The 16,084-nt window shown below is 46.0% G+C and overlaps 1 protein-coding gene across 13 annotated transcripts in view; it reads left to right on the top strand.

Moving 5' to 3' along the window:
* The first annotated feature begins 4,531 nt into the window (after nucleotides 1–4,531).
* Nucleotides 4,532–16,084, top strand: part of LOC141049516 (transducin-like enhancer protein 4) — a 188,951-nt gene continuing 177,398 nt past the window's right edge. For 3 of the 13 annotated variants that reach the window (XM_073546060.1, XM_073546058.1, XM_073546054.1), the window contains exons 1-5: nucleotides 4,535–5,161; nucleotides 6,989–7,048; nucleotides 7,262–7,359; nucleotides 8,942–9,005; nucleotides 9,202–9,246. In XM_073546060.1, coding sequence (XP_073402161.1) covers nucleotides 5,117–5,161; nucleotides 6,989–7,048; nucleotides 7,262–7,359; nucleotides 8,942–9,005; nucleotides 9,202–9,246 — 312 coding nt within the window. In that variant the 5' untranslated portion in view covers nucleotides 4,535–5,116. Of the gene's footprint in view, nucleotides 5,166–6,988; nucleotides 7,049–7,261; nucleotides 7,360–8,467; nucleotides 8,597–8,941; nucleotides 9,006–9,201; nucleotides 9,247–16,084 lie in introns of those variants that run through there. The other 10 variants (XM_073546062.1, XM_073546061.1, XM_073546056.1 and 7 more) reach the window with 7 other exon arrangements.

Genomic DNA, 16,084 nt, shown 5'->3' with positions numbered 1-16,084 from the left:
CCTGTGTTGACCAAAAGGAGGACTTAGTCCCTGAAGTAGCTCGCAGCTGACCAGCATGCGTCACTATAGCTGAACCAGAGGTGGCAACAGCAACCAAACCCACAGAGCTGGTCTTAGCAGAGCGCCGGGATCAACAAGTCTGTTGAGCAGGCTCCTCTGTGGCCGGAGAGGAATGGGAGGCTGCCGAAGGCAAGGCTCGGTATTCCTGCTGTGCAGTGACAGGAGCCCGACGCCTAACAATATTTTACCAATAAATACATATATTTATGTAAATAAAAATAAAATCAATAAAAGTACACCTATTTGGAGAGACTTTCAGAGACCTTCACCTGGGAGGGACCACCGTGCTGAGGACAGCTCTACCAAAGGCTAGGTCAGAGGAGGATGATAAGTTGAGCCTGTAGTGGTTATAAAAGGTAGAAAGAGCCGACCAAGTTGCGGCCTTACAAATAGACTTGATTGCGACGTCTCCCAGTTCCACCCAGGAGGATGCCATAGCTCTGGCGGAATGTGCCCTGATACCTTCCGGAGGATCTTCATTTCTCGCGGAGTATGCCAGACAGATCACGTCCCTAATCCACTGGGATAGGGTACCCCTCGTGACTCCATACCCCTTCTTTCGGCCCTGGAAGGATATAAATAGAGCCCTACTCTTCCTCCAGCTCCTAGACCTCTCAATGTATTTTAATACTACTCTTCTCACATCTAGGGTGTGGAATTTTTCTTCCTCTGGAGTGGAAGGGTCACTAAAGAACGAGGGGAGATGGATTTCCTGTCATCTGTGAAATTTCCCTGCTACTTTTGGTAGATATGAGGGGTCTGGTTTTAATATCAACCGGTCCTGAAAAGTTAATAGGATAGGAATGGAGGATCTATAGATAGTGCCTGTATGTCACTGACTGAGGAGGAGATGCGGACCGCCCCTTTTATTTCTGTAGGTTTCCTGTTCCTATGGGCGGATCCCTCTGTCCAGTGGGTGTTGTCATGGCAAAGGGTAAAAAAATGAACATTTTACTTTTTTCACGAAAATTTACCTTTAGCCCAAAACTTTTTATTTTCACAAGGGTAACAGGAGAAAATAGAACCAAAATTTGTTGGGCAATTTCTCCTGCCTATGGAGATATCCCACTTGTGGGAGAAAAATACTGTTTGGGTGCACGGCAGGGCTCAGAAGGGACGGAGCACCTTTGGACTTTTCAAACTCAAAAACAGCTGTAACCCAGAGCGGATGCCATATCGCGTTTGGTGAGTTCAAGTCCCTGAACAGTGGAAACCCCCAAGTGACCCCATTTTGGAAACTAGACCCCCCCAAGGATTTTATCCAGTAGTATAATGAGGATTTTCAACCCAGAGGTACTACACAGAACTTGATAACATTAGGTCATCGTATTGAATATGTTGTCGTTAGTGATGAGTGCAAGTGCTCGCTACTCAAGTTTGCATTGGGTGCCTGGGTATGCACTGAGTATCACAGGTGCTCAAGTGACATTCTCGAATCCCTGCCCCACGTTTTGCGGCTGTTAGACACCAAAAAAAAAACATGTGGGCATTGCCTGTGTATGGCAAGCAATCCCTGCATGTTTTACTTGACTAACAGCTGCAAAACATGCAGAGCTAAGACTTGAGCATGTCATTCGAGCATCTGTGATACTCGGTACATACCCGAGCACCTGATTCAATTTCGAGTAGTGAGCACTTGCGCTTAACAGTAGACATCATATCGTCATCATTTTTTTTAATTAATTTTTGAAAAAACTAACCCCAGCCCTAATAAGCCCAACCCTATCAAGGAGCCCAACCCTAACAATAAGCCCAACCCCAACAATGAGCCCAACCTTAACAATTAGTTCAATCCAACCAATGAGCCCAACTTTAACAATAAGTCCAACCCTAACAATGGGCCCAAACCTAACAATAAACCCAACCCTAACAATTAGCCCAACCTTTACAATAAATTCAACCCTAACATGAGCCCAACCTTATGAATAAATCCAACCCTAACAATGAGCATAACCTTAACAATAAATCCAACCCTGACAAAGAGCCCAACCCTAACAAAGAGCCCTACCCTAACAATGAGCCCTACCCTAACAATGAGCCCAACCCTAACAATGAGCCCAACCCTAACAATGAGCCCAACCCTAACAAAGAGTTCAACCCGAACAATGAGCCCAACCCTAATCCTAACAGCAAAGAATGAAATAAAATTTATCTCGGTAGATCTCGGCAGGCGTACTGCTTAGGTTCCGGGGGTGGGGGAGGAGGCCATTATTTCTCTCTCTTCTGGCATGTATATCAAGTCAGAAGAGATAGAAATGATTTTAATAGCGGACCACACTTTTTTTTTTTTTACGCGATTGCCTTTATTCATTAAATAATGGCGATCACGTGATCAGGGATTGGAAAATCTGGCCTTGATCGTGTTCTCCAGGGACTCCTGGTAGCTAAAACCCAGGAAAATTTCTGGGGCGTACTATTCCCTTATTTTAAAACAGCGTTTTAATTTGCATCGGCGGTCGTTAAGGGGTTAATCTTTACCCACATAAAAGGGCATTTACACTAGAGGAGACTCGTGCATGCTCATTTAACGCTTATCTTGCCGTAGAAACAGGCTGCCAATCCAACAACGAACGAGCGAAAGCACCCCGTCATGGAGTGAAATGACTTTCTTACGCCGCATAAAAGGTCATCGTTCTTGGCGGTGCTTGGCCCAGCGTACGCAGGACGTGTGCTGTGGAGAATGACAGCCTACGCGCAGTCACCTGGCAGAGATCGCTCCGTGTGCGTCGCCTACTTTGGTCTGCGACTGCTGATCGGTCAACGTTCGCCGACCAGTGGTCGCATCGTGCTGGAGGCCGGTCTGTTCGATTAGTCGTCCAATCAGAGGCTTTGGAAGAGAACAATGCCTTTCCAGCAGGCTCAGCTTGCAGTGCAGGCCATTTGGCCACTAGGTGTCAGCACACTATTTCATCCTTTATGGTTTACAGAGAAAACGCGCCCCTTACATCGAATGCCTAGAAAGCGGGGTCCTGTGCTGGGTCATGTGACTGGAGCCCCTGCCTAGAAAGCGGGGTCATGTGACTGGAGCCCCTGCCTAGAAAGCGGGGTCCTGTGCTGGGTCATGTGACTGGAGCCCCTGCCTAGAAAGCGGGGTCATGTGACTGGAGCCCCTGCCTAGAAAGCGGGGTCCTGTGCTGGGTCATGTGACTGGAGCCCCTGCCTAGAAAGCGGGGTCCTGTGCTGGGTCATGTGACTGGAGCCCCTGCCTAGAAAGCGGGGTCCTGTGCTGGGTCATGTGACTGGAGCCCCTGCCTAGAAAGCGGGGTCCTGTGCTGGGTCATGTGACTGGAGCCCCTGCCTAGAAAGCGGGGTCCTGTGCTGGGTCATGTGACTGGAGCCCCTGCCTAGAAAGCGGGGTCCTGTGCGGGGTCATGTGACTGGAGCCCCTGCCTAGAAAGCGGGGTCCTGTGCGGGGTCATGTGACTGGAGCCCCTGCCTAGAAAGCGGGGTCCTGTGCTGGGTCATGTGACTGGAGCCCCTGCCTAGAAAGCGGGGTCCTGTGCGGGGTCATGTGACTGGAGCCCCTGCCTAGAAAGCGGGGTCCTGTGCTGGGTCATGTGACTGGAGCCCCTGCCTAGAAAGCGGGGTCCTGTGCGGGGTCATGTGACTGGAGCCCCGTTCACACCGGCGTGCAGCGCAGCCAATTAAGCCCCCCCTCGGGCGGGTGAGGGGCGCAGCTTGTCGGGCCTGGAAATAGCACGGAGCCGCTTCGCCCTCCTCCCCTCTTCCTCACAGGGAAATTATGCCAGCTCCAGTGGCGCGGAAAATTGCTATGAGCCGAGGGAAGTGGCGTCTACCGGAGCCGCGCGCGCACTTAGCGGGGATTTGTCACAAGGCTGCTCCTGTCTCTTTAAGGAGACACCGGCCTCTAATTAGCCAGCATTCCTTGATGTGGGTGATAGCTAACAGAGGACAAGGGAGGAGGACGCGCGGCCGGTAATGGAGGAGGACCAGCCCCCTCCTCTCCGGCTCCTCATGCCTCCATGCTTGTTTTCACCACAGATTGCCACACAGAGCAGCAGCGGCTCATCCACACACAGCGAGTGGCCCACGTTACTTTGATTGACAGCCGGACAAATGTTTCCCCTGTTCGAGCGCTCGTTATGAGAAGCGCCAACCCACATCCCACTTATCACACCGCCCAGGGCGGGGCATATGACAGACTCGGAAGCTTATTGGATAACACATGGGAGCGGACTGAATATGATTGGTCTGTACACCACGTGGGGGTAAGCCACTGACAGCTGCCCTTTGCTTTTGTACTATTGGTCAGCTAGGAAATGATATGCAGTCATTGGAGAGCGACGATTAACGTTCCTATGCTTCTGATAGGTCAGCCAAAGGCAGCGCTGGGCTCCTAGGGCGGGACTAATATCTGCAATGAATCTCGGGAGTTGTGGTTTTCGACCTGCATAACGCACGTAATAGCCAACGCGGAATGCCACGGTCGTGGACTACAACTCCCGGCAAGAATCGCGAGTCTCGCCTCAATGTTGTGAATATGTATCAGAATGTTAATGATTTGCTGCTGCTAAATTTGGTCATAGAAGTCACCTACACAGAGCGTGTCGTCGGAGCTGCTGTGAGCGGCAGCCGGGCTTGTGTGGGGAAGGAGCTTCATTAGCACCGGGGGTTTTTCTTGTTCCGCCTCATCCGCTGAAGTGTGTGTGTGGCTGATCGCTCGGGGAGAGCTCGGCCGAGTTGGAGGAAATAAAAACCAGGGAGATTCCGTCCAATTGGGATTGTAAGGGCTGGAAGGAACGGACGACTACTGCACAAGGGAAGAGCCGGGAGGAGATCGCTCGGTCAGCCAACTTGGTCGGAGGAGATCGGGGAAACCTCAGCGCCACAAAGTTGTGTGCAAGGTCGGCGCTTTGTTCCACGGGAGTCCGCGGGTGGGAGTCTGCTGGCTCGGTGTGTGCGGACGATGAGAGCGGGCTCGGCGGGGCTCGGGGGGTGATCGGCACTCCCCTCCGGCTGCCCGGTACCATCGGATCACACGCTCCCCTCCTCCTGCCGACAATTGGGAGAGAGCGGCTCCTAACCAGAAGCTTGGATGATTCGCGACCTGAGCAAGATGTACCCCCAGTCCAGGCACCCGGTGAGTGGCGCTGCCTTTGTTCCCTCCCGTCGTGTGTGTGTCTGGTGCTCGGGGGTCCTCGGTGCATTCCTCAGCCCCCTCCCCTCAGCTGTGTGTGCATATGGGCCAGTGGAGGCACAGAAGCCATTATGTCCCCCACATGGAACATTTGGTGTCGCCCCCTCCTCCTCCCTGCTGACCCCCTCCACTGGCCAGTGCTGCCCCCCCCTCCACTGGCCAGTGCTGCCCCCTCCCTGCTGCTGCCCCCTCCTCCTCTGGCCGCTGCTGCCCCCTCATCCCTGCTGCTGCCGCCCCCCCTCCACTGGCCGCTGCTGCCCCCTCCTCCCTGCCTGCTCTGCTTATCTTGGACTGTGTGCTTTCCTCTTCACATGAAACATAGGGAGTTGGGGGGGCTTCTCATCCCTGACCCCTGCCTCTTATGGGGGGGTTCTGTGGGATGGACATTTCTGTAGAATTCTCCCTGGTTCTTGTTGGTCTACCACCCTGACAGGTGTCGGGAGATGTGGCCAAGACCACCTCCTCCTTGCACACACTTTGTTGTTTTCCTCATGCCTTTTTTTTTATATACAAATGTACCATGTAGTCCTTTTATTCAATGTTTTCTTCTGTAGAGAAGAGGATATTAAACAAAAAAAAATAAAATTCTGTAGACCCACAGATGACGTAATAATCCAATGGACCCGAACGGTGCCCCAAAAAGTGATGTATAACATCCCAAACAAACACTCAAATCATGGTGCAGATCCCAAACTGTCAGAAAAAATGACATAAAATGCCCCAAACAACACGATGGACCCAAAATGACGTACGGCAAGCCAAAGAAACAACGAATCGTGCTACAGACTCCAAACGGGCAGCAAAAATGACATGAAACGTCCCAAAACAAACACACACAACAAAGCTACAGACCCAAAACGGGCCCCAAAAGTGAAGAAAAACACCCAGTCCCCTAAAGATATAATGTTATATACCCACGACGTGCGCCGACCTGTGACACAAAGCATCCAAAACCAGAGAACTAATGCTGGAGATGCCAAACGTGCCCCAAATGGAAGAAAATCCCGTCCAAGCAAAACAAAGAAAAGCTGTAGAACCGAAAGTAACATCCAAAAATATCAAATTGTCGGATTATATTGACTTTTGTGCAATTCTGGTCCTATGGTTCTCAGTCAAAGAAAAAAGCCAAAGCGTTTTTGGTTGTTTTCCTTTTTTCCCTACAACCGTCCCTAATGAATGCGCTCAGTGTAATAATCACCATGGAGGCCGTGTCCTAACAAGTTGGCTCCTCGCGTTTCCGGCTATTAAGTCCAATGTAATTGAAACATACAGTGATCCTTTAAGACGCTATTGTGTAGACAGGGGAGGCTGATAGGAGATTGACTTTCCTCCGCCCAAATGATCTGATGTTCTTCTCTCTGGAAAATGACCTTAGAGAAGGGGGGGAAAAAAATGCCGTGTTGTAGCCATTTTCTTCGAGGCGCAGACATAAGTAATTTGTAGAGTGGTTGAAATCTTTTCCCCTTCTAGTTTTCCTTTATTGTCTGTGGGTTTGCTTTACCAGCGGGCTGTAAGGTGGCGGACGCGTCTCAGGGTGGCGGACCTTGGCGGACGCGTCTCAGGGTGGCGGACCTTGGCGGACGCGTCTCAGGGTGGCGGACCTTGGACTGTTGACATAGGGATGACACACCTTGCACCTATGCCATTTATACCCGTATGTTATCGATAAATCCACAGCCTTGTAGTGTCTGCTCCTTGTTTTTCACCTCTAAGTCAATATTTACTATTATTATTATTTTAGATACATTGTGTCTTTTTTTTCTTATACAGGAGAGAAAAAAAAATCCCCTGCCCCTACTATATCAGTGCCGGGCGTCAAATATGAGACAGGTCATTCAAAAACAATTTTTGGTCTGTGTTTTCCAGATGGCCTTTTTATTCATTTATTATTGGGCTCTGCTTGGGAACTGCTCGTAATCTCTTCACAATTCTTGGACTTTGGTGTTGTGCACGGATTGTAATCCTCTCCTCTTTATAGGGCCGACCCACGCCCTTTTTGGCAGCCCAGCCTGATGGTTTCATAATTAATATTTATTGTTTTAGGCTCCGCATCAGCCAGCTCAGCCCTTCAAATTCACCATATCCGAATCGTGTGATCGGATTAAGGAGGAGTTTCAGTTTTTACAGGCTCAGTACCACAGGTAATGCTGTTTACTTTAGCTGATCCTTGTATTTGCTTAGCCCTTGTTGTCAGTTTTTTTTTTTCTTTCCCCGTGTGTGTACTTAAGGCGTTAACCGTTGAAAGGGCTTGGCCTTTTCCTATAGGAAATACGAGTTAAAACACCTTCTTGTCCTCAAAGCCAAATATGTGGTAGAGTATCCCTATTATCTCCGATTACAAGCATGTGCTATTATAAAGTGCTGAACCCTTCCGACAATGGTGTGACTGCCGTGCCGCAGTTTACCTGGCGGTGATCTCACCTGTGTGGATTACCTCCTCCAGCGCTTAAGATCAGAGGTGAGTGCCGTAAAAGGCTTTCTGGCTGTACATGGTAAACATAATTAAGGCACCGGGATGTAGTTGATATCCTGCTGTGCAGAAAAAAAAAACCCCAAAAACTTGGTGCGCTTTGCTGAATACTTCGGTAACTGGAATTAATAAACAAGCTATATATATATATATATATATATATATATATATATATATATATATATATATATATATATATATATATATATATATATATATGGGCTATATTCTGTTTGGAGTTCAGTTGGAAACCTTCTACGTTCACACAAAGCGACATTTCCCGTGATTTGATGCTAGAAGGTTTTTGTCCCAAAATTAATTAAAAAAAAAAAAAAAATAAGAGTTTGTAATAATAGAGCCCCCTCCATGTATACCGGTGAAGGAGGACAGATTGGGGACATCTGAAATGTAGGTCAAATGGTGATTGAATCTGATCGTTTATCTTACTGAGGAAATAGCTACATGGGAACCCAGCCTATTTATGTCAAATGACTCCAAAGGTTAACATCAAAGTAACCACTAGCAGTGGGGGGCCGGTATTAGATTATTGAGGGCATGTCTTGGTAATCCTCCCCCCCCCCCCCCCCCCCCCACACACACACACAGTGATGTTAATTACTTTGATGTTATTCCACGCCTCCTGGTGTAATATGCTGCAGAAACCTACAAGTCTGGTGTCTCCTCTCCGGCCGTGATCGCCTGGATAGACCATCATGGATGGTGCATCTGGGACTTCCAAGACCAGCTTGGGCTGTAGATTGGAAAGCCGACTACTCCAATTGGTGAATCTTTCATTCCTGCTTCTGTTTACAATCTTGGATTACATTGTTTAATCCCCCCTTCATTTGAGGAACATGCAATACATGCCACCGCAGTAGCGAGAGGATTAAAGGACTTGGGATGTGCTGGTAAGACGCTCCCTTGTGCTAAATACAGAGCCGTATGGGTTTCTATTTGGAGATGTCTGCATATGATCTAGAGGTTTCATTACCCTAATAGCAGAGGATGCAACCGTTCAAGAGGAACTCTTAAGTGGCCAGTAATGATGGGAGGGTTTGTCAATGGGCTAAGGACAGCACGGGTCACTTTGATCTTGTACACTCTGCCCCTATTGACGTGTACAGTCTGGGAATTGGGTTCGCCAATCAGGAAAGAGTTAATCGCGCAAAGACCTCAGATGTAGTTGTGCGTGATAGAAAAAAAATAGTCCTTGCGGTGTAAATATGACAATTTTTTTTCATTGCTTTGTGCAGCTTGAAGCTGGAATGTGAAAAACTGGCCAGCGAGAAGACAGAAATGCAGCGACATTATGTGATGGTAAGGAGGAATATTTCCCTTTTTCTAGCTTTTTACATACCAGACTTGTGTTGCTGGAGGCAAGAGCTGGATTATAGGCTGGCGGATTGGATATTCGGCGTGGTCCTCCGTCATATTCCAGCACTTGTAAGTAGCAGCCGTCGCTCCAAGGCTATCTAATGGGCGCTTCTTCATTTTTCTTCTCTCCCTCCTGTAGTATTATGAGATGTCGTACGGGCTGAATATTGAGATGCATAAACAGGTAGGTTGATCTACTTCCTTTCTCTGTGACTAGATTATCCGTGCATTCTTCCTTCGCTCTCTGTGCGGTTTTTTTGGTGGATTAAGTCAATAATGCTAAGAATTTCTAGAAACTGAAAAAAAATCTGTTGTAATAATTCTGTGCCTGGAGGGCTTCCTGCTTCAATAGCCTGGGCCTTCTGAGATTGCACTTATGGGGGTCTTTACATTGTGCAGAGTATCTCAGCTGGCGCTCACTTCTTGCTACGATGGACATGTGGAGCTGATGTAGCCGGTCGTCCTCGTTGACGTGTGTCTGTTTTCGAGAGCGCGTTTTCAGTTGTGGCGTGCCTCCGTTATGTTCGTATGTACCGGCAGCTGGGGAAGAAGTGTTTTGCGATGGGGAGAAGAAACCAAACGAATGCACGCGTGTTTTTTAAGGAACGGAAATAGAAATCCGTCGCTTAAAGGACTAATTGTGCTAAAATCAAAGCAATCAAAGCCCATTGTTGATTCTAAATCCGAGTGATAAATGACATTTTAATTCCAAACATTGTAAGAACAATTATGCTAAGGGTTGCGCTTCCACTTTAATGGGGAAGTTGCATGTGTAATTATGATTGGAATGGAGGATTAGCGAGGATTAAGTTTAATTAGAATATAATTTTCCATTACTGTCGTTTTTGTACAAATTAGTAATGTAAACAACGCGCTGATACTTATGGACTTCATCAATTCCTGATGGCCCCGGTGAATTGCTGCATCAGACCTGCTTAGCAATTATCAGCGTTTAACTCTGATACCCGCTCTAAATTTTCGATGTCACTGTTTGCAGCCGGGAAATTAATTAGTCGCTTTAAAGAGTTTAATGATTTAAGATTTAGTGGCTAATGTCATGTTGAATCTTGTTTGTTTGTTTGTTTTTTTTTTTTTTTTTCCAAATATGTGTTTATTAGCCGGTGTGATAGCCTTTCCCTATATTTATATTTATTTTCCCCCTTTATGAGGGAATTTGCTGAATTTTACGAGGGCGAATATGCCATCATGTTTCCACCCAGTCGTCTTGAGAGAGATATATATATCTATATCTCTATTTTTTTTTTTTACAGCTTAAAAGAGAAGCTTGATAATCTCCCTTCTACTCCAAAATTGATCTTTATACAGCCTTCCTTAAATGCAATCTTCCACCAAATCCTGCAGGCTGTTTATCGCATTAAGAACTACAGACAGCCCCACAAAACCACCTACTTACTATATTCCCTTTTAATCTCTGCTTCCTCCTCTTTTCGAGGGCTGGGAAGGGAGGGGACATCGGGGGCTGGGAGAGACCGGTCTTTGTTTTCCTCCACTAGACAGAAGGCACTGGTTCCTCTCAGGCACTCATCCAGATGTACTTACTCCATCCCCTCGTAATAGAAAGCAGGTTAGATTTCTGTGAAGTCACCCTACGGCATAATTGGACAGCGTGCTACAGATCGGGCCGGGCTTATTAGATTTATGCCTCTCGGGGTTCAAGAGCAGGGTTCTCAAGAGACCATAGAAGCCCCACCCCCCAGTAATTGGTGACCCTGATATTTTAAACCGATGACTTTGATTTCTTTGAGAATTTGTATTTTGCTTTTCTCGGCCCCCCCTTCCTCCTCGTGGATTTTTCTTTTTTTTTTGTACTTTAGGATAGCATTTCATTAGGAACTGAAGACGAAGCCTTGATGAAAGGATAAACACCCGGCTGTTACTACGTGGGGGTCTCTGGTTTTTGAGCCGAGCTCTCACCCCTCCCCCCTTGTTTTTGATGCTCATCATCAGTCATCCAGTGTTGATTTTGATAGAAGACTATTAAAGCGAGACCTATGGGGAATTTGTCATTCTGAAAGGAAAGCTAATGCAATTAGTACCAATTAAAGTACATTTAGTAAATTGGATTTAATCTTAATTAAGCCTGTGTAATGTTGCCAATTTTTAACAATTATGTTTGAGAACATAATTAATTTAAGTTTTGGAAACTGAGTAAATAGCTGGAGCCTGGATGGTAAATGCATGGAAAATGTATCTTTTTTTTTTTTTTTTCGGGTCATTTACTGCCGTTGCCCTTGTCGGTGACCAGATAGGTGCCGGTTGCGACCCCCCCCCCCATCCCCCCGCTTGTTTCCAGTTTCAATATGACTGCAGTAAGCAGTGCGGTTCGTCCTCGCGGTTGAGCGCGAGGGGTTAAAAGCAGCCTCGCCGATTGAAAATGAATCTGTTGCACTTGCCATGTAAATTTTATTGCCAGACCTGGGCAACAGCCATTTTGAAGTGCTGCTGAAATATTAATTGAGCAGACATGAAAGGGCTCGGCAGCCTGATAGGCTGTCATAATTGTGGATGCAGCAGTCGATGGCAAATGATGATAAATGGCATTAGAATCCTTTTAGCAAACTGTAATAACTTGGAAGGAGGGAGGCGGTATGGATTTGCTTTATATCTGATACCCTCTAGTACCAAGTGGATTGCCAATACTGCTTGTTTAGCATTTTCTAAGGGCTATAGGATATTGATTTTTGGCTTACAAGGAATAGCTCTATTTTCACCATTGAAAAGTATTGCAGGTTGTTAAGGAGAAATTGACTTGAAGAGGGCTGACTGCTGCCCATCATGGAGCAAATAAAGCAAAACTGCCGAAGCATAGTGAAGCAGCGAGCTGGGCCCTCAGCAATTTGCTGCTATTAATTTACCATGCTCGACAGCAAATCAATCGGCATCTACTTCATCTGCTGGAGAAAACGCTGTCCAGGGCAGATAAAAGGGCCTGCGTGTTCCACTGAATAGACTGGAGGTTCCAAAAGGAGGCTGAAGTTAATGTGTAAATAAGCGAAATCAAAGCCGCGGCTGCAGACCGAGCTGGGTTTAATTAGGTTGGGCCTTTTTACTGAGGCTTTTTTTTTTTTTTTTTGCCCATTTTCTGATGCTTGATGCAAGAGGAGTCCAGTTAACCCATGCACTGTAAGCATCGGTAAAGAGCTTTGTAATCCATCTGTACATAGCCACAGTTATTAAATCATTATGTTTATTCTTCTTTTCTCGATCCTCAGAAGGAACAAAGCACTGGGCAAATAAAATGTCCGAAAAATAAGCATTGGGATTAGACTGCGTATTTTGCAATGATTTATAGTCTGGGGAAGACTGAAATGGTAAAATGGACTGAAAAACCTCCCCTCCAATATGACGTGTTTTGTGTATATTGGGGCAGGTCTAGTCTGTTTTGGTTTGTTCTGGATGTGACTGGAGTATAACAAGTACCATATGTATGTCATATTGTGACCCCCATTAGCTTATTAAAATCGGGATCCTAAAGTAAAAATGTGACTTATTCAGCCTTCTAGAAGATTGCGTGGCGCTCCTTGTCGTGGTGCTCCGGAAGGATTACATTCTTTCTAGCATTCTAATAAAAACAAATTCTGAATGAGGCTTTAAAACAGCTTTGGATATTTACTCATTATATAGCGCCATTAATTCCACAGCGCTTTACAGGCATTATCAGAACTGTCCTCATAGGGAATTTAGGATTTTAAGCCCCAATCAGTATGTCTTTGGAGTGTCAGAGAACCCGGAGGAAACCCACGCAAACACGAGGAGAACGTACAAACTTCTCGCAGATGTTGTCCTTGGTGGGATTTGAATCCAGGACCCCAAAGCTGCTAACCACTGAGTCACTCTGCTGCCCCTATCCATAGATGTTCTATAAACCTCTTTCCTTACTGATATCAGACCTTGAGTTCATCAGGCTTTGTAGTGTAAGGAGACCAAATAAACCTCATGACTGAGCACTAATCACTGAGCTGCAACACCAGATACAACTTGACAGGTGTGGTGCTATATTGGCGGAAAGTAGACATTTTTTTTCCATTCCTGAAAACAACCTTGTTAATCTGTGAGTGCTACGACCTACAGTTAGATGTGTCTTCAGTTCAGTAGTCTTCTTCTGTCCTCCTGTAACCAGCGACCACATAATTGTATGCTTCTGACTAATAGGAAAACTCATATCTTGTTAGGGTAGCGTCAGGCTTCCTTGACCCTCTGATGCTACTTGGTGAGTGACCTTCAGCAGTGTGCACCATAGGGGGGAACATGGCATACTGGTCGCCTGTCCTGCTGCCAGTGCCGCGGTGTAGGCCACGGCAGGAGAATGGCTGGGCTGTATTTCTGTACAGAAGCTTACATGGGTGGCAAAAGGGCGCTGAACAGTTTCACTTCTGTAGTGCTTCTGACATGTTCACAACAGTATTTCCTGGAAAATAGGAGAATTGAAAATTGCTTATGTTTGCTGCGGTTTGTGTGTATCAAAGTCTGGCTCAAAAATTGAACTGCAATGTTTCACAGAATGGCTATTTTTTTTTTTCCTACAATTTTTGAAGGAGATTTGAAATTCTTATCTCATTTTAATGTTGGGTCAATCTGACTGCGTACAGATTTTTAGTCAGCAGCGCTATTCCCCATCATCCCACGAATCTGAACCTGTGCGTGTTTCCTACCTTGGCACTGGGCGGGTGTCTCCCAGGACAGCTACTGGCAGACGTACACGTTGGAGAAGTGTGGGCCAGATCTGATGACTATCATTTATGTGTATGGAGGTGTTCGTTCTCCCTTTAAGGAAGAAGCATAATGTGTGCTCTAAGGACTAGTTCAGATGAGTGTGTTGTATAGATGTGTACTCTCTGAGTTCAACAGGGTACACGATAAATAATATTTTGTAATAGGACTAATCAGATGACTGTTTTTTCACACACTCAATGTAGCTGCAGCCTTGTGAAACCTTACATCATGCGCGCTGTGAGGATTGTCCAGTAGTACCGGCAGGTGTGTGACCGCAAGTAAGCGATTTGCTTATATGCTCAATAGACATGTGCCACCTCGCTCAATGTACGTGTATTGAGCAAGGCTGGACACTTAGTTGGGATGTGAGCAGAAGTATGCAAATCGCATACCTGCGTCCACATGAACGTCTGCTCACGGCCTCGGTGAACCCTCATGGCGCACAGTGCGTGTGATTTCAGGAGTCACAATTCTACAGTCACGTAAAGTGTAGAGTATTCCTCAAAGTCCAACCCGTGCTTTATTTAGGATTCAGATGCCTCTTTCAGTACATTGGTCGATGAGACATGGTCAACCCCTTCCTTTATTTATTTATTTTTTTTTGTTTTAAGTTTTATTTCTGTGTGGGCTTCCTTAAATAGCCGAGTGCAATGTAAATTAGCAAGGATTCAAGGATGGGAGCACACAGTCGGTTAACCAGAGTGACCACCATTTGCGCCCTGTGTTTGCTGAGATATTTGAGGCAAGGTTGGCCGTGTGGCCTGTATTGGGATTCCGGCAAAGGTTTCTGTAACCACAGTGGAACGTTAACTACTGACTGCGTGTTATTCTTTCTACTGTAGCAAATAAAATGGAAGACAGCCACACAGATATAACATTCTGTCATCATTTCTCTTTTTTTCTGATTTGATTTCGATCCACCACAGTACTTGGTTGTAAAGTGAAGAACCATTATTCCCCCCTCCCCAGCTGATAGTTTGCTTATGGAGTAAGTGCAAACAGCAAGTGGTGATTATCTTGAAACAACTTTGTAAATGAGTAGTTGGTTCACTACCAGTCATTGATATGCTGGCAACCTTCTTAGATAAACACTATGGCTCTAATCTTTCTCTAATTGTCAAGCTATAGCATTGCCAACATTATACATTCAAGCCCTTTTTGAAAGCCAAGGCCGCCTCCTCCCTCACTTTATCAGGCTTTTTTTTTTTTTATTTCTCACAGTTTAAGAGGTCTGGAAAATTTAAGAGACCCAGACAAGACTGTTTACTGCATTTTGGTAAACCAAAGTATTACCCGGTGGCTTTGAGCCACATCCATTAAACTGAGCAGAACTGTGGTTTTGCAGTCTTCAGCAACCAAGCAAAACATGTTGTGTCTTCAGATCTTTCAGATCTTGCTTTCTGTTCCTGTTGTTTTTTCTCTCTACCCCGTATGGCTTAGGCTCTTGTAGCATGAGAAACTTTGAAAGAACAAACTTTAGTGTTGATACCGTGTTAGTGGGGGAAAAAAAAAAAAAGTCCTTTACAGATATGATTAAATCTACAAAGACTAAATCACTTTGCTTGTAATGTGTTTCATTGGGGATGGAGCTAATTAAGCGTCTCCACCCTAACTATCCTAAAGTGTTTGAATCCAAAGCAATTGGAAGTTCAGAATGCCACCTGGATCAGTAAAACTTGTGACTTTGTTGTTATGGCCATGATTAAGGACTTATTCTCCAAACTCCTAGGCCATCGGTGGATAAGTTGTTACATGTTTTACCCACCCAGGCAGAGTCCCGGACTGCCTAGTCTACTTACTTTTGCATCACACTTCATTTAGCCATGCATTTGGGTCAGAGAAGCACTCTCGCAAGTGGAGTGAGCTAATGTTTTGTCTATAATCTAAAAAGTGATTTATGATGTTCATAAAATGGAATTGCTTCAGAAATTTTCACTATTCTGTATGATGTTGCAGAGGCACCACCACGACAAATCTGCACCACATTGCTCAGGTTTTACTGCTCATTTTCACCTGTGAATCAGGAATGAAGGAAAAGCAAGTTGTGATCCTCCCCAGATGCTTCTGAGAAGAGCCTCTTGTCTGGTCCCTCGTTGGTCTCAGTATCACCTGTCCTTCCACAGTAAGGCCAACTAAACACATTAGATGGCTGTCGAGCCTTTATTTGCCCAACAGCTATCTCGGCCTACTTTCACAAAAACAAGAGCGCTCATTCGGCCGAACACTATGGTGTTCGCTATAAAAAAAAAGTCACTGACTGACCCGTTGGCTGGCGGCTTATCTTGGAG

The sequence above is a fragment of the Dendrobates tinctorius genome, unplaced genomic scaffold (assembly GCF_039654945.1).
Source record: "Dendrobates tinctorius isolate UK_male_01 unplaced genomic scaffold, ASM3965494v1 ptg000144l, whole genome shotgun sequence".
Lineage (NCBI taxonomy): Eukaryota > Metazoa > Chordata > Amphibia > Anura > Dendrobatidae > Dendrobates > Dendrobates tinctorius.
Note: the sequence above shows the minus strand (reverse complement) of the source record. Positions and strands in the feature narration are given on the sequence as shown.